Source organism: Solanum verrucosum, unplaced genomic scaffold (assembly GCF_900185275.1).
Source record: "Solanum verrucosum unplaced genomic scaffold, falcon-dt-bn FXZP01000051.1, whole genome shotgun sequence".
NCBI classification, from domain to species: domain Eukaryota; kingdom Viridiplantae; phylum Streptophyta; class Magnoliopsida; order Solanales; family Solanaceae; genus Solanum; species Solanum verrucosum.
This window is the reverse complement of record NW_026020110.1, coordinates 2,149,811-2,177,707: the sequence shown is the minus strand read 5'-3', so window position 1 is coordinate 2,177,707 and position 27,897 is coordinate 2,149,811. Positions and strand designations below refer to the sequence as shown.

Below are 27,897 nucleotides of genomic sequence, written 5' to 3'. Positions count from 1 at the left end.
TAGTTCTGTCAAGGATGGATACAGAATGAAGTTTGGATGTGGCCCGAGGGGTTTCCATACTGGACATCCAAATTTATACTTTCAAAATATAGTATAGATATTTATTGCTTAAAAATATTAGTATAGATATGGATATGTTACAGATATTGTCAACCTCTAACACTTGAGTCTTTAAAAGAAAAAAGAAATTGAGTCAAAGAAGTTCAACTCCCATGACAAGATTGAAGATGTAAGCAAGTTCTATCATATAACTAGTTTTAATCATTCCCTAAATAGCTCTTTTATAGTTTGCGACCCCTTTTAACTAAAAGCTTTCAACTAGTAATTTGTATATTAATTCATAAATTCAAAAGAAGATACAAAAGGAAAGGGGAGAAATGGTTTTAAAAAATTTCTTAAAAAGCCGTGATACCTAAGACAATACCTATTAGCCACTCATCTCTTTTTGCTATCAATATATCTGCAACAAGAATAAGTACAAAAAGTCGTTAATTGAATTTCTCATGCAATGAAGGCTGAGAAATGAGAGACCAATTGTTTCCTACAAATGTGAATTTCCTTCAATCTAATTCTCTCCCCCATGGAGAAGTCAACAACTGCCTACATGAATAACAACCCAAATCTTGTAGTTGGACAGGCTTGTCCACGAATGAATCATTCACTACAGATTATGGAGAAAAAATTGAGTGTAAAGACAGCAGGCAAAATGGTCTGCAAGACTACTGTCGTCTGGGTAGAAGTTTATGACACTTGATAAGTTAATGCCAAAGCTTGCAACAAAAACCATTCCGTGGCCTCTTGCTGGATACTATTTCTGAAAAGGTATCAACCAATTGACCAGCCAAGCTACTTGGATCATCGATTAGCGTTTGAATGAAGGTATTTACCACCCTACGTTCTTGCTCCGTTGATCGCAAGCTAAACCAAGTAAGCAACTTTAACCTGAATTCCTTCTCAATCAGACCCTGACATTCCAGCCAGCGGATGATCTTGACACAATATTCAAAGTTCTCATCCAAGCCTCCTGTACGAATTCGGATAGGTGAACCATTGATTAGGGTGCTGTCAGAGTCATGTGTCTCACCATTATTGCTAGCTCCTCTCTTCCGACAACCTTCCATCTGAGAATCACCAGCTGACACATCTCCATTCTTCCCCTGGTTCCAGTTTTGGGAATCTCCACTACCATGTGATCTGGCAAGACCGTTTCTCTCATTGTCATGAGAGGTGGCATCATCATCTGCTTCAACAGTCAGCTCTAAAGTGCAGCAGTTATCTTCATCTCTGGACGAAGGGGTTAACTCTTCATTTAAATCGGGTACTGAAGCAACATTTAAGTCAAGCTGGCGAGAAGTAGATGGTTTCCTCTCATCCTGAACAGGTTCAGGCTTAACAGTACAAGACTCGCAGCATTTTGTCGATGCAGGTCCAGTGAATCCCTCTAAACAACCTTGCTGTTGAGCCCATGCAAGTCTTAGAATTTTGCCAAGGTCCCGGACCTTGAAGCCAGAATCGAATTCAATGTCTTTTCCAGTGTAGTAGCCTTCCTTGGAGCCAGAGCTTCCTCCAGTATCCTGATTGACCTGAATTTTGTGTCCTGCTACTAGATTAGACTTCCTATGAATTATCTCAACACTCTTTGTGAAACACTTTGCCTCAGAGTGTCCCACATCACTGGCCTCTGTATAAGAAACTATCCGAAAAGAATACTCTGTGCAAGGCTGCAAATTTGAAATCAAAATCCTTCTCTGAGTTCTTGGAAAGACACAGACAGGTTCTTTTGTGTAAGTGTCTTCTCTGGCCATGCAGTACCAGAGCTTGTAGCCCTTGACATCTTCAGAGGATGCAGCAGATACTTCTATCAATACAATCACAACAGAAGATGAAGTCACCTCCTCGAAAAGGAATTTGCAAGCTGCAGGAAGTGAACCCTCTGGCAAGAAGTGGCACCAGGAAAGTATTACAAATAAATTACTCTAGCTTCAATTTGCCACAAGATAATACCACCTTGAAGAGTTAATAAGAAATGGTACCTGAGGAATTAGTAAGTTTGCTAGTCTTTGTTGCCAGCCATTCATCACCCTTCTCAATGGCAATCGAGCACAATGACTGAACATCGCTGGCAATAGAAAGTCTGCTAACAATTCCTCGAGCCATCTTTGATGATACTCCATTCACTGGGCCAACTTCCATCTCCAATTTTGCCTTGGCTTCTTTAATAATTTCATGAAGTTCTTTAAATCTGGATGTCCCATCCAGGAGCCTGTAACTCAGGTATATTCTGTAGCAGAGGACATCAACACGGCGAGCATCCTTAGCTACACAAAGCTGTTTCTTCCAAAACCTACCAAGATCAACAGGTGAAGAGAAAAAAGATTCAACTTGCAACAAGTCTACTAGTGAATTACAACAAAAAAAAAAAGAACCAATTTATGCAATTCTAGGAGTTAGGACCATTACTGATACAATAACGGAGCAATATTTATCAAAATGAAACACAACATGACAAATAAGCATTACTCACAAGAAGATAACTAATGCTTCCGTTCATGCAGGAGGGCTAAAATGGATGGGTAGAGTTGCAGAATCATTACAATGAAGAGGATTTATGATGTCTAGCTTTTTTGAAAGGACAGCTTACCGCTCTAAAATTCACTCACAATGTCTTAAGAGTTACATGTTAATACTTAAGAATGGAAAAGGGCCAAAAATGCCTCTGAACTATAGGAAAAGGTCTAAAATACCTTTCATCCATCTTTTGGTCTAAAAATATCCTTCTACTCATCTTTTTGGTCTAGAAATACCCTTATATTCACCTTTTTGGCTCACTCATACCCTTGAAACTAACAACCCTCTCTTTATTTCTTTATATTTAAAAAATATTTATTATGTGTCATTCTCTTATTGAATGAAATAAGAACTCCATCTCAACTATATTTTTCCCTATAATTTACCCAAGTCAAAACAATATACGACTTCAAGACCCAAATTTATTTTTATTTTTTTAAAAATCTAGTAGTTTTTTGTGTTTGCTGTAGTTTTTTATTTTTTATTTTTTTAAAATCCGGCTCCTCTCCATTTTTTTTTTCCCTATTTTCCTCAAGCTCTTATTTGGATTGAAGACACACATCATAAAGAAAAATAAATGGCTAAGATTTAAATAATTAAATCAAGACTCTTAACATAATATAAATAATTAATATTTCATAAACAAATTAATAATGTCATAATCATAATAATATTATCTTATCCATAACATATTATAAATTTCTCTTCTTTTCTACTTTTCTTATCCCTACAGGCTACGAGCATGTATCTTCTTTTTTGTTCTAAATTGAGTTAATCTTTAGTTATAGTCTTTTATGGAACTTTCTCTTTGAAATTAGTTATCACAAAGATCATTAGTAAAAAATTTAAGTTATCATTTATTTTTTATTTTTTTAATTAAAGGACAAACAAGCTTAAGATTTGTGAATAATTAAAAAAAAAAAGAACAAAAAGGATTTATGAATAATATGATATCTCTATAATTGTGAAATTATTAATATTTTTATAATATGTTAATTATCTAAAACAAACTTTTTAAAAAATAAGTTACAGCAAATACAAATATTAAGATTTTCTTTAAAATATTTTTTGGGGTATGGAAGAGGTATTGAATTAATTATGATTTTTTTTTAGTAAAGGTGAGGTTTTTATTTAATCCAATAAAAAAATGAATCATAATTAATATTTTAAAAAATAAAAATAAATAAAGAGAGGGTTGTTAGTTTCAAGGGTTAAGTGAGCCAAACAGCTGAATGGAAGGGTATTTTTAAACCAAAAAGATGAGTAGAAGGGTACTTTTTAGACCAAAAGATGGATGGAGGGTATTTTTAGACCTTTTCCTATAGTTCAAGGGTATTTTTGGCCCTTTTCCACTTAAGAAATAGCTATTGATTATTCTGATCAACCAGAAGAAATCAGTAACAGAACTTAAAAAACTAATCAAGATTGAACAGAGAATAAACAATTAACATCTTCACCACTGCAAAGTGACACTTGTAAGCAGGAAGCTAATAAAAGAATTCTGAGGAAGATGGCTTCAAGACTTCTCCCTCTGCACAAACTTGTGTCAAGGGAATAAGTCCTCTTTCAACCTTCCTTTTGTAGGTTGACAGCATTCAGAGTAGATTCCTGAGTCACACATTTTTACCCTCAACACACATACACACATAAATCTCCAGTGAAAATACAACTGCTGGCAGCTCCAAATCATGCGTAGGGTAGTTCTTTTCATGGTTCTTAAGCTTCCTAGAGGCGCATCAGAAGAGGTTGGGAAAGACTTGGTGAGGCAAGTCAAGGACAGGATAGGTCAAGAGATTTCAGACAGAAGTCCAATCCAAAGAAGGATGTTCCAGGAAAGAAGGAAACAAGGATATACTCACCCTTTCACCTTGGTATAGTTTTAGTTTGGCTTAATACTGAATGAACATATCAGCATTGAAAAGTGAGAACTGTTATACTTATCTAAAGGAAACTTACCCAAGAATTCCAGAAACTTTACCACAAGAAGCACAACAATAGCTCCCATCTAGCTGCATCAGTTGTCCTAGATCAACAACTCCTACCTTCCCACGTTGGAGTGCACACTCAACGTGACAAGTCAGGCCACATGAGTCCCCCTGACCAGATTCAGATGTGCACTCCAACCAAAGACTAGGATCCTTGTTGTCATCAAATAAGTGACAAATGCAACAAGAGCATCTCTTGCAAAAAGTGTCATCTACAGAAATAGTTGCCCTGCATGCAGAATTTTTGCAAATCCATGAATTCGAACATTTCGCATCAGCATACTGCTCTGTAGCTGATAGAATTCGGAGAGGGTTTTCCCCTTTCCTGAGCTGCTTTCTAGAAGAATGATCCTTGGGACTTGAAGATACTCTTTTTTGTTCTTGAGTCTTCAATTGCTTTTTACTCAACTTTGGGAGTTGCTCAGACATTTTGCACTAGGATAAAATCAATAGCTTCTTTTCCTTGTCCTGGTAAAACTCCAAAATATCTTTCCTTTGGACCAGATTTCAAGAATTTCTAGAGTGCCTTTGAATTTCTCTGTAATGCTTTTCACACTGGACGAAACACTAAGAACACCAAAAACTGGATATAAAGAACACACGAGTTAGCATACAAAGAATCTACAGTTGTGGCACAATGAAAAAACTGAGTGGATCTCATCAAAAGAAATGAAACAAGGATTTGTATCCACTAACGAAAATATGATTTGACCTGTCTTTTGAGAAAGAAAGTTCATATATAATTGCTTGCAGACTGTCAAATACTCAATACAGAAAAAGGAGAGATACAGGACGATTTTCCATTATTGCATTTAAAGATCTCAGAAACTTAAGTCCATTCCTGCCCACGGCACCATATATATATGAGCTTCCATATGAGAGGGTCCACTGTAGATGCCTTAGGAAAAAATATGTCCAGAAAATAAAATTTCAGTGGGTTTTGAGTGACAATAACTGACATTTCATCCTTTTTTCAAGGTGAAGTCAGAAATTATGACATTTGAAAGAGGCAAACTTAAAAAGGAGTTGAAGTTTATTCTATCATTTATTTAATGCTACCAAAAATGATAATCCTGCATAAATTTTTCAGAGTGAACTTAAAGAAATATGAAGAGTTAAAAGCAGAATCCATTTAAAGATGACAGAAGTTATTATAAATGTCACAAGAAAAGAGTACAACCGAGAAGATCTATAGAAAGTTCTAAAATACTATTATTACTCGATATGACTGAAAGGCATTATCGTTTTTTATCAAATGGAAATCTATGAACTTCTGTGAATAACAATTTCTGTCATCAAACTGTAATGTCTATAGAATCATTATATTAAGGTACAGAATGGACATTGGAGAAACAATCTTATAGCACTCGGGGATTGTTTGGTAGTTGGTTAGAGTTATATCGGGTATTAGTAATGCAGGAATTAGTTATGAGAGAATCTGTGTATTATTCTATATATACCTTATGCAGGGTTTAGTTATTCAATTATTATTATCCACCTTCTATCCTTCATATAATAATACATAGATTCCCTTAGTATTAGTTATGCAGGTTTAATTGCAAACCAAATAGCCTATTAGTTTTATACATGAATAATTTACTTCTAAACAACAACCAAACATGGTATTACTTATGCACGATTTGATACTTGCTTAACTCACCTTCAAACCAGCTACCAAATGACCCCTCACATCCTTGGTCATATAATTTTTTAGCCACTTCCCCATTGTGAACACCCACACCCCAAAAAAGTAATGAAGTGAAATAATAGTTCTAACATGTTGATTATCGTTTACAAAGTGACGGTGTTCATTGTGCATTAGCATTTCAATGTTCATTTGATTCTTAAATAGAGACACATAAACCATCTTCCTCTTGAAGTTACCAAAAGCTACAGAGTTAGCATCAGCCAACAAGAAGAATGCTCTAATTTTTTTAAAACGGGTAACTTGGTATTCCTCAACATTAAGAGATATGTTGATAGCAAACTCCAAAAAGTGAGCTACAGAGTGATATTAATTAGAAAACTCCTATGAAATTCACTATCTGTATTTCATCATCTGTACTACTCTCTTTGTCCCAATTTATATTACTAACTTTCTATTTTAGTCAGTCTCAAAAAGAATTAAACATTTCTTTATTTTGCAAGTATTTAATAACACCATCAACATTTTCCCATATTGGGTCCCACTTATTTGGCAAGAAGTCTACAAAGGTGTACTCTTTTAAGGGTAATTTAGGAACATTGCAAAGTCTTCCCATATTTCTTTGACTCAGTGTCCAGTCAAACTGCATCACATAAATTGGGACGGAAGAAGTAAGTTTTTTACCCTAGAAACATGAACTAATACAATTCCATTTGATACTCCTGCCAATTTATATATTCCCCTTGAGTAAGCCTGCTCAATGTAAATCCTCCATCACTTTGATGCTTCCATCTGATTGTATCAGCTTCAATATTTGTGCCCAAGTTCACCTAACTCGGTAGTTCAGCCACACTATCACTTCCCATTCACTTAGCAACCTTCTGAATGTTTGGTCCCAACCTTGAGGTGCAAGATTCTTCAACTGTGCAGTCAGGTTTGCTACTAATAGAGAACAACATAGGAAAAAGTTCTTGTGGCATTCCATTTCCAGTCCAATTGCCTTTCCAGATTAAATCTTGTTGTCATTTTCTATCAGGTAACAGGTACTCCTCTTGAAATCAGGCCATAGATATCTAGTAGATCTCCACAGCCCTACACCATATGTCTGTGACCTGTTTTATACACCAGTGTCCTTCTTTGCCAAATTTTTGTTGGACTACTTCCTTCCAGAGAGCTTGATGCTCCACATTGTATCTCCATAACAATATCATAAGTAGGCTATTATTTTGCAGCTTCAAATTCTTAATCCCCATACCTCCTTGAGCTCTGTTCTGTTGCCACTTTACCAAGTGAAAACTCTTGCCCTCCTTATTGCCATTCCAGAAGCAATTCCTCCTCAATTATCTAGGATGTCAATTCCCTTGCTTGGCATAGGAACTAGACATTACATATATTGGTAGAGCATTCAACACTGAGTTTATCAAAATGAGTCCCTCCCAGAGAAAGATACCGAGACTTCCATAGAGCTAATGTTTTTTTTTAAAATGGTAAAGTGACTTCCACAAAGCTAATTTTTTTTCGACAAAAACTTCCACAGAGCTAACTTCCTCTCTGTTTTTTCAATGATTCCATCCCATACCTCCAAAGCTTTGTGTTTTTACCCCAATGGCATACCAAGATAAATAGTAGATGCTTTCTCCAATGAACAACCCAAAATGTTTGCCAGAACCTATATGCAATACTTCCTTAACTAGAAAGATATTTCTTCTTCTCTGGTTTACCTTCAAACCTGTGTTGGCTTCAAATATTTTCTATTATCATTCTAAGGTAACTAATTTTTTCTAGTGTAACATCACAGAAAATAATTGTGCCATCTACATATAAAAGATGACAAATATCCAGCACCTCACCTGTTGTATTCCGTACTCTGAATCCCTTCAGCAATCTGTTGTGATTAGCAATCCTCATCATGCTATTGAGACCTTCCATAACTGTGATAAAAAGGAGAGGGGGCACAGGATCACACTGTCTAAGTCCCCTTTCTGCTGATAAAAAAAAAACTGGTTTTGCTTTGACAAGTATAGAGAACCTAGTAGTGTTATACAGAATTTAATCCATTTCACCCATCTATTGCCAAAGGCCATCTCTGTCTAAGCACACTGATAAGGAAGTTCCAATTGAGATTATCATAGCTTTCTTGATGCGTAATTTGCACATGACCCCTGGATCTTTCCCTCTCATCCTATTATCAATACACTCACTGGTTATCAATGCAACATCCATAACTTGTCGCCCCTCAATGAATGCCATTTGATGTTTGTTAACCAGATTGTCCACCACTTTTTTTAGCCTTTCAGCCAACACTTTTGAGATGATCTTATACATACCAGATTAATGGGTCTAAATTCCCTAAGTTCAATAGCATCTACTTTCTAGAAATCAAAGCCATAAAAGTAGCATTGAAGCTTTTCTCAAAAAAATGTTGAGCCTGGAAATTTTGTTGGGTGAGAATTATGTCCTACTTAAGCATGTGAAACCTTGATAAAAAAGCCATTTGTAAAACCGTCAGGGCTAGGTTATTTATTGGCAGCACATAGCTTGATTCCTTCAAAAAAAAATCTTCCTCCTCAAACTAGGAGAAGTCTATTCAATTCTCTTTGATGGAAATCTGGCCACATCAAAGTCTCCACAAAACATCCAAGGACCCTCACATACCCCCTAAAGCTGCCAATTCCACCACAAGTCCTTTCTCTCCGTTCACTCACAATCAGCATATACAGTAGTGAAATACCAATACAAATCCTGATTGCTCCCAAAGAATTTACAGTTAAGTGTTTGATTCCCAACTATCCACATATTCCCCTTTTCGGGCTCTTTTATCCCACAATACAATAATCCCCCACTGTTTCCTTTTTTTATAAGAATAATCCCCCACTGTTTCCTATAGAATCCACTCACAATTACATAATATGCACTCCCCACTGATGTACTAATGATCCTACCAGGTTCCTTTTGTTCCCCCTGTTCAGCTCCCACATTCCAGGACAACATTTTTACTTTCATTATGCACCAACTTTTGTGTTTCTCTCCCTGTTTCTTCATTCTTTGTGGCTCTCCATTCAAAATTTCGTGTCAAATTCCAGATTTTGAAACTCTTTTGAGAGCAATTGCTTTTTAATATGTGCCATTGCCACTAAAGTTATCTACTTTTCCACCCCCTTGTTTGATCCACTTCCATAAACAAGGCAAAAGCTACTTTTTCACCGCCTTTGAACGCAACCTCAAACTCTTGGCTCATCTTGATTATATTATTTTTTTGAAATTAAACTCTTGCCTCATCTTGATTATATGATTATGCACCAAAAGAGTTGCAGTGTCTTCAATTACTTGATCGCTTGCTAGCATAGACTCCTCACATGTTAGCAAGACATATGGTAGGGGAATTAGGTCACCATATATCGCCATTTGATCCTTTGTTTGACCCTCAGTTTCTTTGCTTCCTTTCTCCTCTATCGGAAGTTAATAAGTTGATTTTTGTGTCTCTGTCTCATTATCTGAATTTTGATCAGGTCCTCCCAATTGTGCCTTGTTCATATAGCTTTGTTGTTCTCACTTCTCCCTGAGCAAACAATTTTCGACTTCTTCTTTCGCTGAATAAACCACCATTCAGGGATTAAAAACCACGTTCGAGTTTATTTTTGTGACAAAGGGTTTAGCTATTTAATGTTTTGATGGGCTTTTATTTGTTCCTTGCATAAAAACCCCACCTTCCATCCTTCTTAATGGCCAAACTTACTATTTTCATTTACTATAGCGGGTCCATCATCTGCTAGGGCCATCTCATTTAAAAGAGTACCCTCAATCACGTGTCTTTCATCTACACCCTTAGCACCAATACAGGTATTTTTGTCGACCTGCATATTTTTCATGCCATGTCCCTGTCCTCCCATTTTTGTAGGCGTAGACATAGCTCCGACACCTCAAAACTCCACCATCTCTTTGGAACCTGTTTCTCAACATCGCAAGCATGAATTGGACAATGCCAGAACATACATCAGATCTGTTGAGCTGCTGGATTTGGAGGGGAGGCAGTAAGAGTCAAAAGAGATGGTGGAAGCTAATACCATCATGTGTATGGTGGTCTGTCTGGAAGGAAAGAAATGGAAGATGTTTTGAAGACGGTTCCAATTCCATCCACAAAGTTAAATGGAATTGTATAGTATCTCTACTTTTTTGGTATAAACAACTTTGTATAGATGATATAGATCAGATTATAGATTTGTTAGAAAATCTGTAGTTATCCCTTTTTGGAGGTTGCCCGTATACCCTTAATGCTGAAGAACTCAACCTTATCAATTTCAAAAAACAAAACAAAAAAAACCCCACCATATTGCACTCACCTTCTCTATTTTCTGATACCTTATTGGAGCTTCAAGCCATATGGGTAGCGAGAAGATGAGATTCCTATTGGCAATGTCAACCGTAGCCGGAATTGTTTTCAGTGGGCCTTTAACTCGAACATGAGCCCATCTCAAATGATTTTTCAATTCAGTCTCTTCCTCAATTTCAAACCAGCCATTGCATCTTTCACTGACCTTTTTTAAAGGCATTTGACCAGAGATAAAGTGTAAGACCTATTACTTGAATCCAGAACCAGTCAAACATGGTACAATTTGAAAAGGCCTCTGTTGGTGTCCACCATTCCAATTATAGTTGCCTTCCTTGCCTCCACCAATCTCCCATCACTACATGTTTTGCAGCAACCCTAGATTCGAATTCAAACAAGAATTGAAATCTATTCATATTATATACAAGTACCCCCTCCTTGTTTGGCATTCCAAGATTGTTGAGCCCATCGTCTCATCATTTCTAGACGGATATCATCCTCGCCTGAATTTTCAACTAAACACTTGCCCAAGATATCCTTGTCATTGAATTGCGAAGAAATTTTTAGAGATATCCCATCATCCCCTATCGATAGCTTCATCTATGTCCATTTGTTTTCGTGTAATGCTTCTTTATTGCTCCCCCTCCCCTATGAGGTGATGTTTGTATTCCCTGAGCTTTAGTAGCTCTTTGTACGAGGTCACTATTAACAAAGCCTTCTATTTTTGTCACCAATTGTATCCATCTCTCATTAAATGTATTTTCAAGTAGAATAATTATTATTGTCTTGGCCCTTGATAGATACAATAGAAACAAAATCTCCAGTATTGATAAAATAAAATTTCTGAGACAAAACAAGGCTTGTTGAGAAATCCCTACGCCGCGAAGACTTGAAAGTCTTTCCTCTATTTTCAAAGACCTCCTTGAGCCTCTTGCAAATCTATAGTAGCGCTTCTTTGCTTATAACAACCTTCTTATATGATACGTTGCTCCTTCTGGGTCGAGCTCGTCGCACCAGGCTTGTCTAGTGCGAATTACCTCTCCTATGTGGTTTGCGAGCTATTGCATAGGAGCGGGGGATTTATCCTGTGCGCACCCAAAGGGTAGCAGCTGCGGGTTTCCCTTGTTATCAAAAAAAAAAAATGATGTGTTGCGCATTCCATTTAATCATACCAAGTCCCCAATTTAGATGTAAAGATAATAATATCATATGATACTCCCCTTAGAAGAAAGTAGATCTTGTTATCTGTGAAAGCAAAAGGGATATGGTTAAAGAGAATGATTTGAGAGTAGGTCCACCAGAGATAGGGTTACTAAGGTCGAGAGGGGACCTTAGTTAGAGACATAGGGAAATGTGCCTAAGAGTATTATGAACATTTTTCATAAGAGAGATAGGGTTACCAAGGCCTGCGAGGGGACCTTAATCTTGATTGCAATCTTAAATGTATTTCTTAAAAATTTTAACTATGATGATGAGGTGCTCTTTACCATTTGTGGGATAGTCTAGTTAAAACCTTTTCACCTGAGATCATAAAGAGGAAGAGCCAAGAAGAATGCTCTTTCTGCAGCAACAACATAATATGTCATCTTTTTCCTTCTTAATAAGAATCTTTTCAAAATGGCATAAATCTCTGCTTTGGTTATTCAAATAGATCTCATACCATTGGCAATTTCCTAAACTATCTTATTCTCAAAGCTCAAACCACATAAAAAGTGGTTGCCTTTCCCTTCTTTCTTCATTTCCAGGTTCTAGATAACCACGACACACATATTTGTGCCTACAACAATAGCAAAAGCCTATAAAGTGTCTAAGCCATAGTTTCATGCTTCCTTACTCTATGATAAAGAAATGAATCTTGGACTTAGCTCAATTCAAAATCTAGACCATGAGTTGAGGATTTCCCAAAACCTTATAAAGCAACAAAGGTCATCCCACAACGAATGTGGGACAAATTAACACACTTCTCCCCCCTTGTCGCATGCCCAAACCTATCAACCGGAGAGTGGACAACATATTATGGGGGGCCAACATTAGGTAAACCAAGAATTGGGATGAGTCTGACTTTGATACCAAGATAAGAAATGGATCTTGAGCGCAACTCAAACCCAAAAGCTAGTTAACAAAGTGAAGATTACTTAAGCTATATAAATAGGCTAATTCCACATCTCACGACCAATGTGGGATAACTTAACACACTTGATATAATTTTATCAATATTATAATCTGTGCAGGACCTGATTTCACATTCATGACCCAATTATCTATAGCATTTTCGTAATATAGTTGTTAATTAAAATTAATAATAACAAGTTGATGGAAAATTGAAGGAAATTGACTTCTTGAAATTAAGCATTGGATTTATGATGGCATCACACATCATATGTGTTTTAGACAAAAAAAAAACAAGTGCATACTTTCGTAATACAATGTTCCATTAAGATATTGATGTGAATCCAAGAAAAAACTAAATTATATTCCCTACGTGTTTCTCATGACGGACACCTAGTTTTCGATTTGTTAGAGCATATAAAGATAAGTATAGTTAATTGAAATTGACTTTCCTACTTATGTTTTTGTTTTTTATGAAGTACATTTCGTAGATGATATCAAGAATACGCATAAATCAATTTTTGGGCTTTTGTCGCTCCCTAGTTCTGGTCTAATTTCTTTTGTATTAAGCTGACTTAATATTTTCTTCGCTAACTCTTTTTGTAATTTCTGGATATTCTTCATGCCATCTACAAAATGTACTTCATAGAAAACAAAAACATAAGTAGGAAAGTCAGTTTCAATTAACTATACTTATCTTTGTATACTGTAACAAATCCCTTAATTTATTGAGCATCATTTCTTAATGTTATGCACCATGGTTCACTTTTTTATGAAGGACAGTAACCTCAGATATCAGAGAAAACAACTACTATAACGTACATGGATTTTACGAGCTTCATCTTCAATTTAGTCTTATAGAGCTTCTTTTTTTTGACAAAGGTAACAAATTTGTATATAAACCTTCAGCACTAATGCTGGGATCCCAAAAATTTACATCACAGAGCTAGCTACATACAACTGAGTAGGCTCAGTAACCCAAAAAAAAAGAAAACCTATATCTAGGTCCTATCTCATCTTACAAGGATCCTAAGATGTCTACAATTGCTACAAGATCATTTATATATTCTGAACTACACCAATAGCAAAAAGTTTAATCATATTGAAAACCATAAGACTAAAAAATTCACACTGAAACCTATAGAGTTGACCACCGTGTGGGGAAAAAAAATCACAATAGGAAGTTAAATTGGATGAAGGCCAGAAGACCTAGTTTCCCATCTTCCCATGGCTAAGATTGCGAGCCTAGGGCCAAGAATTGGTATATATACATATCCTGCCACAAAAAAAGGGAACCAAGAATTGAAGAGTAAATACAAGAATCATTATGACTATTCTATTATACTCAAATACCATGGAGGTCTGGAAAGGATTTAAACAAGCAATCTACTGATCCAAAACAAAATACAACTTTATGCTAATGCAATTTCTCATGCTTAGGTGGTAAGATATAATTCCCAGGCCATGAGATTAAGTGGAGATTCTCACCTTTATAAATCCATCAATGATAGCCAAATAAGGATGTAGCAGCAACCCCTCCCTATGACAATAAGATGTTAAGTTTCATAAGTGATACATCTCTGCAGTTTAGGTCTCTAAAATGAGAGAAACAGTTTCTTAAAATATTGATTATCCTTGTGTCCAGCATCTTAGGAACAGACAATTCAAATTCCACAATAAAAATTTTGACAAAACATTTAAGTTAACCAAAATTTCAACAGAAACACAAACACACGTGACACTACATAGTCATTTACATACAAAACATTACTCCCTCCGTTTGTGCCATACTTTTGTTTGAAGTCTCCTACTTAGTTTGTTTAAAAAAGAATGGCACATTTCTATGTTTAGTGAGCTTTTAATTTCAATATTCCTACTTCACCCTTAATGACACTCCCTTATGGAAATGACATGACATATTTAAGACCACAAAATTCAAAGGATATTTTAAAAATGTTATATGCATCCTAGTTTAAAACCACAAAATTGACAAATTACATTATTAAACTCCGTGCCTACTCCTAGTCAAACTAAGACACATATTAAAACAGAGGAAATATTAAATCACATTAAAAAGAATTGTAAGATTCTCATAGATATGATAGAATATGATCTTGTAAATATAGTATAGCTTGATTTACTCCTGTAATTATGTATTTTGATTCTCTTTCCTTTCTTAGAGTATGTATACTTACCTATTTAAACCCCAATGTCCCAAACCACAAAGATTTCCCCTGCTACCCTTTTGGATTCAAGATTGGTCCACCCTACCTATTTGTTACTCCACACTCTTCGAACTTTTGCATCTGTTACTTGGTCCTTTATTATCTTTTAGAAAGCACAGGAGAAAAATCATCCTTTCACGACCTCCCTTAATCACCATCCTTTTGTCAAGTTCTTTACCTCTCACATCTAATGATATTATTCTAGTCATGGTAAAACTAACTGCACTTTCTCTTACCTCAATTTGCTCCCTCCTGCCTCTTTTATTAATAAAAAAGAACAAATAAGAAAATTAAAGCTACACTAACCACCGAAAGAGACCTTTCTCTCAATAACAACAAATGTGTCTGAGACTTTTACTAAATCAGCACATGCATCAGTGCTGAAACTAGAACCTGCAACACTAACATGGTGCTACTGGAAAAATCAGCTATCCCAACAAGAAATACTAAAATCATTCACACACGCAATGAGCATTTGGAAATTATTAGTGTCCTAGTTCTTCACATTGCCCATATTCAGCAAGGAAACAAACCAAAGATAACCAGCAACCAACTCGTAACAGTCAAAACACCTCATCACGAACAAGAATATATTAATACCCAAAATAGATATACTACCCAGCAAAGAGAAACAAAATTTCACAAAAATAATCAATAAACACGAACTTGAGTAACAGATCTGGAAGCAAACACATTCAGCAAACAACAAATAAGAAAACAAATATATTTTTAAAAAAACATGAGAAAATCTGAAGAAAGTACCTGCTGTGAGTAAGAAAAAAGGAGAGAAAAATTTAGGGTTATCGAAGAAGAGAGAGAGAGAGAGAGGGGTTGAAGGGTTTGTTTGGAGAGAGTAATGAAAAATCCTCTCTCTGTGTTAAAGGAAACTTGGGTCCTGTTAATGTTAGTTGGTGTTGTACCAAATTTCTGTACGAGTATTTGTTAGAGATGACCCTCACGCGTAATTTAGGAGCGTGGTACTTCATAAAGCACATGCTCCAGTTGCCTGTTTTGCAATTTGCTCGTCTATCTCACTCTTTTTATTCTATCGTGAAGATAAGGTTCTATCATATTTTCTGTTTCACTTTTATCACCTCCACATGCATGTGCTTTTCATACCTAAATAAATTGATTTATTTATACACCTTGGAAAGTTGAATTACCTTCTTATATTAATTGGAAAGGCTTAAATTGTACTCTCCTAAATTGTTTAAATATATAACTTGTTATATTTTCATTTCAACTATATATATTTTTGTATTATGTAATGATATTTATGTGATTATTTTCAATCAAATATTTTGCATTACTTGTTATGAATAAGATCTAATATAGTTACATTTGAGTCACTCGTTCGACTCGGTTTTCAATTTGAATTTGAGTTCGATTTTGGCTTTGAAAAATGATCCATCAAAAGATTATTTTTGAGTAAAAAAAATTGCCCCTATATCTTTTCTCACATGCGAGACACATTTTTTTGCATCGGTGAAACACTGGTTGAAGATATGTATCTCTTCAACACATTGATTTGTACCGATTTTTTAAGTGTGTTGTACAATTATACATCGACATTTAACCGATCCAACGCTGGTTGAAACGACACATCTCTTCAGTGCACTGGTTTGAAATGGTGTTTGAAGGGCGATATACAATTTTACATCAATGGTCGCCAATGCAACACCGATACAAATTGGTATTGCGTTTTTTGAACCATTGCATTTTTTTTAAGCAGTTTTTGATAGCTATAAATATCTAATATTTCATCAGATATTAACATGCTAATTAGTACACATCAAGTACTATATTTTTTAAGTTAAAAATCCTCTTTTTTGTAAAAATTCATGTGTGATTTACTCCTGTTGAGTGAGTTCGAGATTCAGCAAATTTTAAGGTGCCACTATTTGGCTGAAGTGAATCATTGAATATGTTACAAATAGTAAAGTGTGTCAATTTTTGGTTCATAAGTTTGAACATTCAGATATTCATGGCAATACGGTAATTGAATCAGATAACATTGATTCTTTGAATACATCTATGTTGGGAATAATAATTTAAAGTTTGAGTAGGAATCCTAAGTTGATTAGGATTTGTTATTTATGTTTAATTAGGATTATTTTCAATACACAGAACATACACAGAAACATATAGAACTTTTGAGTTTATACATAAAATATTTTCATTCAAATTGGTATCAAAGCTTTTACGATCCTCGTAGAAGATCAAAGAGTTTCCGCTGTCGGCGGGCGGCTATGGCCTATATATGATGCCTATCTGGCCAATGATCTGTCACGACCCGAGCCTACACCCTGGACGTGATCGGCACTCAAGAACCATTCCTGGTCTTTAAGCGAACCTTCATCATGGCTGACTACAAACGGAAGACTAACTTGAGCATATATAAGCATCAAATTGAAAGAACTATTTAAAAACAGTTTATTGAATTTCAAAACTTTATTGAATATACTTAGTATGAAACATAAGTTTTAAATAAAATATCGGAAACTAAAAGACTCTCTAAAGGTGTATATCTATGAAGCCTTTACTATTAAGGAATGATGTCGGGAAAAGACCCACGACACCTCAAAACTACTAATTGGAAAGTAAATGTGAAGACCTCTGGAATACAAGAAGGCTCACCAAAGTTAACTGGAGTGTAGAGTGATCTCAACGAAGCGCCTGTTGATAATCATGACCACCTATATCTGCATCAAGGATGCAGGTCAAATGACATCAGTACATGAAATGTACGAGTATGTAATATGGCTGATTAAACAAATAACTGAATTGAATGACTCAAAGCAACTCAACTGAATCAATACATGAACATGAAGTGAAAATCATTTAAGCTTTACAATAAAATATACAATGAAAGCAACATGAAAATAATTTACTTTACTTGTGGGGAGTTTCTCTAACCGACAACCATTACTATGAGTCTAGCAATGATACAACATCCCGCCACACGTTGCAAGGGCTCATCCTATACCTTGCCGGGGGTATATGATTATATTGTGACTATGGATCCAACTATATGCCTTCTCAAAGGCGGTGAGGAGTCGCATGAAGAATCAATGCTATCTTATCCTACTCTGGCTACGTAGTTTTATGGGACATTTGAGTTATAAAAGACTCTAACCCAACTCGGTGCTCGATACTACTCCCAAAATAATTAATATAACTTTGTGTTCAATTCACCCATTACAAAGAATGAACTTCTTACATTACTTGAAATACTTTTCAAAACATGAGACGTGTTTACCTTCTTGAAAACATGCACTTATGAACTTATCTTTCAAGTCTAATAATTAACATAGGTATCTATATATATATATATGAATAAAATAGCATTAGAAACTCTTAAGTCTTAATGAAATAGAACCTTTAACTTTTTCTCAGAACTAGTTTGAAACACAATGATTGGCTTTCAAAGACTCTCAAGACTTATAACTAAATTTGTAGGGTTCATGCGAAATTATGGACATGAACGACTCACCTCAAGGGAAACTCATGAATACAACTCTATCTCAAAGCTCATCTTTACTTCCTCAAAAAAACTCAGTTTAAAACTCAAGTGTTGGCTTTGAAAAACTTTTCAAGATTTATAACTCAAAATAGGGTTCATGCTGAATTATAGACATGAACAAATCAACTCAAGAATCATAATACATAACATATAGCAATTTAATAATTAGGAATAGAATTTCAAAAAAGGATCAGGAACTCAAGAACTCAAAATCAACTTATCTCAAGAATACTCAAATCTAGGGATAAAATTCTAGATTATTCTTTTTCTGATTTGAAAGTAGATGTAGGGCGTGAGTATGAACTAGTCCAACACTATGATAGCCTTAAATACCTGGAAGAACAAGGTTCTTGAAGAATCTTGAAAAAGAATTTGATTAGAAGCCTTGAAACCCTAGTTTGAAGGTAAACGATCAAGAATACCTTTCTTGAGATTCTTGAATTAGTAGGCGTTTGGCCATGCGATATCATATCACGATATGATTTCGTGAGATGAAATCAGCGTTTGGACATGCGATTTTACGCTGATTTCATCTCACGATTTCATATCATGAGAGGTGATATCATATTCTCCAAAAACCATGATATGGAATCACCATGTGATTTCATATCATGATTTGAGATATTTTAATACAATAATTGATCTATGAGTTTATATTTTGTTAAAACAACCCCACATTTATATCTACTAACCATTTGTTTCATATGTAAATAAAATTTATAATGACATCATTACTTTTTAAAATTTATTATTCTCACCAATATAAAATTTATTATCACTTTAAATTTGGTGAATATAAATGATAAAGTAGAAATTCATTTGGTGAATATAAATGAGAACAAAGGGAGTAATACTTTTTTTATTTTTCATAATAAAAAAAAACGTCTTAATCTTATGACTAAGCATAATATTGATAAAAAACAATTTTCATTGGCGGTACCGCATTTTCTTAATCTTAGTATTTGCAAAATGTTCGTTCACATGATTGAAGGATATCAAGTCCAATTGATTGAGGACTTAGGAAAATTTGATCAATTAGTTATTAATATTTAGTCAAGTGGACTAGTTATAATTTTTTTGATTAAATTTTATTAGAAGTGTTTTTGACTCAAACTTGTGGTAACTTTTTAAAATTTCGTTATTCAATAATATTTAACTATTGATTTTTCTTGTAAATAGTTAGAAGTTAGTGATGTTTGTTAATTTTTATCTTAGTGCATTTAACTTCTAAGTTAATATTTACTCACTAATGTATGTTTTTTTTCTACTTTATAGGTTATTTGTAAGAGTAGTTGAGAGATATGAACATATCAAGTACAATTTATGTTCAATTTTTTTAAATTAAATTAAAGTTAGATGAAACAATTATTTAACTGAAGAACAAATAACTTTGTAATAATTTATTATGCGATTTCATAATTTTTGTTTATTTGATAAGATTGAATAAACAATTGGGGTTATTTTAATAGTTTTACAACTTATGGGATTTTTATGTTTATGAGAAAATATACAACACAAAAATTCCATATCGCATGTCCAAACAAACCTTCAATTTCATCTCATGATTCCATATCATGATACCATATCATGATTTCATATCATGATATCATATCGCATGGCCAAACGGGCCCTTAGTTTCTTGAAATCTCTATGACCAAGAATTATGATTTTCATTAGTGATTCATAATTGTATGGAGGAATTTGAGTTGGAAAGAATGAAATTCTTGGAGAAGGACTTACATTGAAGAAGAATCTTGAAAAAGATTGAAAGAATCTTAAATGAAGTCTTCTACTTTGATTTTTCCTTAGAGTTTTGTTTTAGGGTTTGAGAGAGAAGAGAATGATGAATTAAAAGATAAAAATCTGATTGTTTTGGGTCTTTAATTAGTCAAGAAATTAGTTTATGATTTTCTTAGAGGTAAAAAGACAAAAGCGACCCTTTTTAATGTTTTCTCGTCGGCTAATTCGTCACTGCACTGTATCCGGTTACTAAAATGGCCATAACTTCTTACTCAAAACTTGAATTGAAGCGAAACTGGTGGCGTTGGAAAGACGATTCAAATACCTTTAATTTAATAGGTTTATGGGCCACGTATCTCTTTATATTCTAGGAGATATGATTATTTGAAGTTGACCCAAGTAAACTCTTACATCAAAACTTAATTGATAAGGAAACTTTCAACTCAACTTTGTGCTAGGAGTTTTTAGTGACCTTAATTCATATCCAAATCATTCCCACACTAAAGAATTTACCTTTACAAATATGGGTAATTTATGAATCACCCAATATGAACCTACAAGTAAATGAAGAATGGTTTGAGTCCTAACTTAAAAAATTTCGGGTTGTTACATGATCATGTTGACAAAAGCTGGACGAATAATATATACATGAAAAGAATATGCTAGTAGGAAAGACTTACAAAAATATTGCAGATTTCAAGAAGTGCAACCATGCACAAGAGGAAGAAACTCTACTAAATTAAAAGTTAGAGAAAGTAGAAAAACAAAAAGAAAAAGAGTTGATGGGAAGGGCATCAACGAAAAGTGGAGAGAGAGTACTCCAACACCAAAAATAAAATTAAAAAAAAAACACAAAAAGAAAAAGAATTGATGAAAAGGGCATCAACGACAGTTGGAGATAGAGTGCTCCAACACCAAAAAGAAAAGGCGTTGGTGGGAAGGCCATCAACCTTGGAAGTTGGAGAGAAGTTCTCCAACACAACCAATAGAAAAAATATCTGAAAAACCAAAAAGAAAAGGCGTTGGTGAGAAGGACATCAACCTTGGAAGTTGGAGAGAAGTGCTCCAACACAACCAAGAGAAAAAAAGTTGTGAGTTGAAGAGAAAATGCTCCAACATTTGGTTGTGTTGGAGAGAAGGAAAAAATCCAAAAAGAAAAGGTGTTGGTGGGAAGGGCATCAACCTTGGAAGCTGAAGAGAAGTTCTCCAACACAACCAAGAGAAATAATATATATAAAAAAAAAGACGTTGGTGTGAAAGGCATCAACCTTGGAAGTTGGAGAGAAGCGCTCCAACCCAACGAAGAGAAAAAGTGTCGTGAATTGGAGAGAAAGTGCTCCAACACAACCAAGAAAAAAAAATATCGTGAGTTGAGAGGAAGTTCTCCAACACTTTGAAGTTGGAGAGAAGGTGCTCCAACACAACCAATTTTTTTTTTTGAGGATTGAAGAGAAGTACCCCAACAATTGAAAGATTGAAGAGAAGTACTACAACAATTAAAGATTGAAGAGAAGTACTCCGATACAACAACAATAACAAGAAGAAAAAGGCAATAGTATACAACTTTGAATTACAGGAGAATGTTGGAAATAATAATTCAAAGTTGGAGTAGGAATCCTAAGTTGATTAAGATTTGTTATTCATGGTATTTACTTATTTATGTTTAATTAGGATTTGTTAATTAGAATGGTTGATAGTCCTAGTTTAATTTGGTTTTTTCACTTTTATAAATAGGGATGTTACCGTTATTTTCAATACACATAACATACACAGAAACATGTAGAACTATTGAGTTTATAAATTAAATATTTTCCTTCAATTTATCCATATAAAATTAGACTTGAGTTGTTTAGTAAAGAGTTTCAACGACCTCGAGAAGAACCAAAGGTGAATGGACTTAATAAAGAGATTTCAAGACATAGTAAACGTCAAAGAACATCTACTTCCTTCGCATATGATTTTGTAATATTTCTTCTTGAAAATGAGCCTCAAACATTCAAAGAAGTTATGTTTTTGTAAACTCATTCTTTTGGAAATAGGCTGTCAATAATGAGATTTATTCAATCGCAATACATGGGAGTTGGTTGATCTTCTTCCAGGAAACAAACTTTTGGGTTCAAAATGGATAACAAAAGGTGTTCATTTTGGTCCTTCACCCTAAAACTAATAGATTTATTAAAATAATGTTAAATTTAAGTATGGACCCCACATGGCTTACAAAATTCACCATTTTTATATTTTTTGTTTGCTTCAAAGAAAAAACTCCATGAAATCTAACATAATCTTTTTCTACTTTCTCTAATGAAATTGATTATTTTCTCTAACAAAACCTAACATTATTATTTTCTCTTTCCATGAGATCTTTCTTTGTAGCTAAGAAAGAAGACAATAATGATTGATAAATCTGTTAGATTTAGAGTAAATGATCAAAATGAGCACCTTTAGTTATACATTAAGGACCATTTCAATTAAGAGAAATATATTATGGACCAAAAAAGCATCAAGCATACAAATTACCTAGGGTTACATATTGTTAGATATAGTTAGTACTTACTCATAAAATAGAAGATTCATTGTTCTTAGTTTTTATAGGGTTTACTTAAAGTTTTAATAGATTATTGTACGAGCATGATTCTCTTGAAAGAGCTACATTAATCAAATGTTTTGTTTACTTTCTCTTATATTCTTGTTCTATAGTAGTTTTAATTATTATAGTTATTGTTTACTGCTAGTTATGAGTAGCTAAACACATAACTTGGATAATGGAGCTTAGAGTAGGAATGAAGATAATAAATTATTTTAAAATAAATATCTTCTAAAGGAGGTGTGATCATTGTGTACTAAATTTCTTTCATAGAGATTGCTTTTTTTTAGTTGCAAACATTAAGAACTAGCTTGTATTCCAATGGGAAAAGGGTCAAAAATACCCCTCAATTTTGTTTTATTGGTTGACTATGCCCTTACCGTTAAAATGAAGTTATTCTAACCCCTGCCGTTACTAATTTCATTATTTGTAACCCTCAATTGGATGGAAAGCCCCAAATTGACCAAAATTATCCAATTTCAATTGAAATTACTCAATTTCATCTTTTTGACCCAAATTCGAATCCAACCCAAACAAAACACATGACAAATTAAATCCCAAAATCAATTTCTTCTTCATCTTCTTCCTCCCTGAATAAAAAAAATATTTTCATCTCTTTGCTCCATAAAAACTTCATACATTTGCAACATCATATATTCTCGTGGATTCATCAGCTTGTCGATTCAATTTTCTTACTTTAACATAATTTTCTTACTTTAACAGAATGAGAGATGAAGAAGATACACCCAATAGTAATCAAGTATGCCTAGAGGAAATTTCACTCTCCCAACACGACACATATCATAAATAAACCCATGCCTCATAATTACGCCTGCAAAAAACGCAAGTTAAATTGGACTCTTGAACTGTGGAAATAGACAAATTACAACTCCCAATATTAAGTCGTCATAAGTCTTTGCAATTACATACACATACATGCTTCCAAGGGGATCACCATACCCGACTGATCATACCCTCACATTGAAAATTCTAAATTGCTAGCTAACATAAATATTTAACTCTAGAGGAAAGAGCACAACTTATCTACAATCCATTGAGTTCTTGCGATTTGGGTTCTCATAGGAGATGGGTTTTGGGAGAAGATAATGGGTGTTTTGAGATGGAGGTGAAATAGGTTTGGGTTAAGTTAGTTGGGTCGGGTTTGGGTTAAAATAGATAATTGGGCAATTTCAATTGAAAACGGGTTAATTTGGGTCGATTTAGGGATTTTCGTCAATTGAGGGGTACAAATGATGAAATTAGTAACAGTAGAGGTAAGAATAACTTTGTTTTAACAGTAAGGGTATAGTCAACCAATAAAACAAAGTTGAGGGGTATTTTTGATCCTTTTCCCTATTCCAATTCGCTTGACAAAATAAATTAAGACTTGGAAAAAATCATTAACAAAGATTTGGTGCTACCATTCACTGTCTAATAATTTGAGCTCGAGAGAGGATAATTAACCTAAGACTTTTGATGAATGAACAAATTAATTAAACACCTCAAGTACCGACAAAGACTTAGGGTGATATTCTCTTAATTGTTCTAGGAGGCTTTAATAGACTTATAGATTCGTCAGATTTGCGTAGTGAAGACACCTGAGTGAGTTCATAGTAAAGTATTTCTTTCAGTTCAACTCTAGAACCGTAAGCCTAGTTTGTCTTTATTTTTGATAATAATCCAAGTAGTTATAACTAATTCGAATTTTAATAAAAAATTATAGAGAACTCTAGTATGATCTCTATGGGATTCAACCTCAATCTAGTTGGGTTACTGCATTTTGAAATTGACCGCTTTATTACCCTAAAAATTATGTAGTTTGGAAGACATCAGACCACAACATCAGAAGCCTCAAATGTCTCTTTGTGAGTCAAACTATAGAGTGGAGCTTCATCCCATTATTAGTATTAGTAGCATTATTACCACCATTAGTGTTACGAGAATTTTGTGTGGGATTGGCATTACTAGAAGGTTGATTAATCATTTCTCTGACTATAAAGGCAAGCCAACTCTTTCTACCATTTGTTTCTGTCTTAATTAATGTGCCCCTTTATCCCACAATGATTTCAACTCGATTCTATAAGTTATTGGATTTATAAAGCCTTTGATTGCATTTTGATAAGGCGTAGTCTAATTGTTATGATTCTTACCTAGCCTAACTGATAAAATGATTAGTGTGATAAGTGTGTACAATGTGATTATCATCACAGTGTCTAAGAAATCTATACTAAAATCAGAAACTATACAACTGTTATATGGTTGGGATAGGGCCCCCACATTCATATTGATTTTTACTTAATATATTTAGAAATACTTTATTTTAAAAATCTATATTACTTTTAATGTGATTATTTATTGCCACATAATGTCAAATCTATATTATTTTAAAAATAAGTTTTAAAAAACATTCGTTTTCAAAATATAGTGCCCACTCAAATAATGCTACTAAATGGAGAGGGTATTTAATTTCATTCAATCGAGGAAAAGTAATTTAGTTAGTAGCTGGAGCTCATTTGATCATAAAATAACATCTAAGGACAAAATTATCACCTAGAATTAGTTGAATAAATTAAATAATGATATAAATGAATATCAAACAAAAGCACTTGATTCACACATAAGTTGTCTTTTAATGTATCTAGAAAGTAAATTCAAAGAAACATAAATGTAAATACACCATGCATTTTGAAGAAGAACATATTAATTATAATTCAAAATACGAGTTCTACTTCAAAATTGATACATATTAATAGCGTTTATTGTTTTAGAGAAGAACCACCACCTCTTCCAAATCCTCCGCCTATGCCTTGTCCACCAATTCCAAACCCTCCTCCACCACCACCAGCAACAGCAGCAGCGTTGCCTCCCGGCAATCCGTTTATTCCATTTCCAACACCACCTCCAATACCTCCTCCTATTCCTCCCCCACTTCCTCCTCCTAGTCCTCCTCCTATTCCTCATCCCACTCCTCCTATAGGTATTATTCCAGGAATAATACCAGGTACACCTCCTATCAAAGGTATACCTGGAATATTGCCAGGTCCTCCTAACAAAGGTATTCCTGGAAGACCACCATATCCAAGTCCAGGTATCCCAGTTAAAGGTATATAAGGAATACCACCATATGCAGGTCCAGCGTCTCCACCTACCGAAGGTCCAACGGGGACATCACCCGGTCCTTGACCTGGTACTCCTCTTATTGAAGGTACACCCGGAATGCTGCCAGGTACTCCTCCTATTGAAGGTATGCCCGGAATGCTGCCAGGTACTCCTCCTATTGAAGGTATGCCCGGAATGCTGCCAGGTACTCCTCATGTTGAAGGTATGCCCGGAATGGTGCCAGGTACTCCTCCTGTTGAAGGTATGCCCGGAATGGTGCCAGGTACTCCTCCTGTTGAAGGTATGCCCGGAATGCTGCCAGGTAGTCCTCCTATTGAAGGTATGCCCGGAATGCTGCCAGGTAGTCCTCCTATTGAAGGTATGCCCGGAATGCTGCCAGGTAGTCCTCCTATTGAAGGTATACCCAGAATGTTGTCAGGTACTCCTCCTATTGAAGGTATACCCGGAATGTTGCCAGGTACTCCAACGAGTAAAGGTATACCAGGAAGACCACCATATCCTAGTCCAGGTCCTCTAATTAATGGTACACCACCATTCTTTTGACTAGACAATGTTTTCACTCCATTTGTCAGTGCATCACTCTCTGCCAATTGCCTACCTAATATGCTCCCAACTAAAAATATGGTTAAAACCAATATCAAAATGCCTTTCTCCCTCATTTTATTCTCTAAAATTAACCTCAACCATTTCAAATTGTTGCTGAACCTCATGCCATTTTATAGGTGGTAGAACATGAAATTATATAATTAATAACATCATATCTACTCCTAAGCTAATTCTAACTTTTAATTTATTTTATTTATTGTGGAAAAGAGAAAAGCACATCGGTCAACACCTTAAATTATTAAGCAATGAACTTTTTAATTCAACTCCTATTTAGTCAATTTTGTAAAACATGAATGAAATTATCTAATTAATAAGGGCATATCTACTATTAATGAACTAATTCTACGTTTTATATATTTTTAAATGTTTGAAACTTATAGAAGAAATTGAAAGTAGGACAACATCAAATTAATAAATTTGAGTCAAATCAAGAAAAGAAATCAAACTAAATTAGAAATAAGGTCAACATTTTTTAATGGGGGGAAGAGATGCAATTTTCTAATGTATTTAGGTAGGATTAATGTGTTACACAATGAAGAACAATTCATAAAAAAAGAATGGAAGTCAAATCATGAGTGATTACAGGACGTTACAAAAGTAACTGAAGATTAGAAAACATTGCAAAAGTGGTTCAAGATTATTTATTATAAAATAATATTGGCACTGATATTTTTGTATTATTAGAGATGACAAGTGTAGAGTTAATCTATGGTTCAAAATGTTTTTCAATTTCTTTGGTTGACTTAAATGTTTGGAAATATTTTTCAAATCAACTCATTTTCCTCAAATTTAAGGAAAATGACTTTCCTTCCATTATTTTTTTAAAATATGTATTTCCTCAAAAAAAATAAAAATCCTCTAGTTTTTCTTTTTAAAACGATATATTTTCCTCAATATTTTTAAAAAGATATATTTTCCTCAATATTTAAAAAAAATATATTTCCTCAAAAAATATGATTTATTTTTAAATTTTGTTATTTTTTCAATTCCAAATATATATTTATCCCTACTCGGCTACCCCCAATCATCCCCCCCCCCCTCTCAAACAAAAAAAATAAAAAAATTTAAAATTATTTTTGAAAAATGTTTCGAATTTTAATTTTTTTTACCTCACCCAACCCCTACCACCCCTATCCTCTACCCCCTACCCCACCCCAAAAAAAATATTTTTGAAAAATATTTCAAAATTAATTTTTTAAATAAAATTTTTGGCATCTCTGTACTTAGAACTTCGAGAAGATCAACAGTGTCGAACAACATAAACAGATCTGTGGATTGAGCTCATCCACGTCACCCCTCAATCCAGCAACAACGGCTCTCAAAGCCGTAACATCAGCGGACTGGCGACCTCCCTGCTCACATGCCTCAACTCGCACCGTGAGGGCGTCCAAGGCTAGGCCATGTGCGGTGATCAACTCTCAGTTCTCTCGCAACTCAGCTCAGATAGGGGCTAGGGCAACAACAA

The 27,897-nt window shown here is 34.4% G+C and overlaps 2 protein-coding genes across 2 annotated transcripts; one reads left to right on the top strand and one right to left on the bottom strand.

Annotated features, from left to right (window-relative positions):
• Nucleotides 1–472: 472 nt before the first annotated feature.
• On the bottom strand, nucleotides 473–15,746 carry LOC125825301 (VIN3-like protein 1). The gene is made up of 5 exons (XM_049504644.1): nucleotides 15,622–15,746; nucleotides 14,123–14,174; nucleotides 4,525–5,136; nucleotides 2,034–2,344; nucleotides 473–1,933 (listed from the first exon to the last, which is right to left on the bottom strand). Exons 3-5 carry the CDS (start codon nucleotides 4,980–4,982, stop codon nucleotides 759–761), a joined length of 1,944 nt encoding a protein of 647 aa, XP_049360601.1. The 5' UTR covers nucleotides 4,983–5,136; nucleotides 14,123–14,174; nucleotides 15,622–15,746; the 3' UTR covers nucleotides 473–758.
• Nucleotides 15,747–25,508: 9,762 nt separating this feature from the next.
• Nucleotides 25,509–26,369, top strand: LOC125825368 (uncharacterized). The gene is made up of 2 exons (XM_049504709.1): nucleotides 25,509–25,809; nucleotides 25,912–26,369. The coding sequence occupies exons 1-2, from the start codon at nucleotides 25,509–25,511 to the stop codon at nucleotides 26,367–26,369; spliced, it is 759 nt and encodes a 252-aa protein (XP_049360666.1).
• The last annotated feature ends 1,528 nt before the right edge of the window (nucleotides 26,370–27,897 follow it).

What these genes read in the sequence shown, in the direction of transcription:
- LOC125825301 (XM_049504644.1), bottom strand. Translation starts at nt 4,982, where the DNA reads ATGTCTGAGCAACTCCCAAAGTTGAGTAAAAAGCAATTGAAGACTCAA. An exon ending in AAAGTTTCTGGAATTCTTGG is followed by an intron (nt 2,345 to 4,524) that starts GTAAGTTTCCTT and finishes TGATCTTGGTAG; the next exon opens with GTTTTGGAAGAAACAGCTTT. An exon ending in CAAACTTACTAATTCCTCAG is followed by an intron (nt 1,934 to 2,033) that starts GTACCATTTCTT and finishes ACTTCTTGCCAG; the next exon opens with AGGGTTCACTTCCTGCAGCT.
- LOC125825368 (XM_049504709.1), top strand. Translation starts at nt 25,509, where the DNA reads ATGCCTTGTCCACCAATTCCAAACCCTCCTCCACCACCACCAGCAACA. An exon ending in TCCAGGTATCCCAGTTAAAG is followed by an intron (nt 25,810 to 25,911) that starts GTATATAAGGAA and finishes CTCTTATTGAAG; the next exon opens with GTACACCCGGAATGCTGCCA.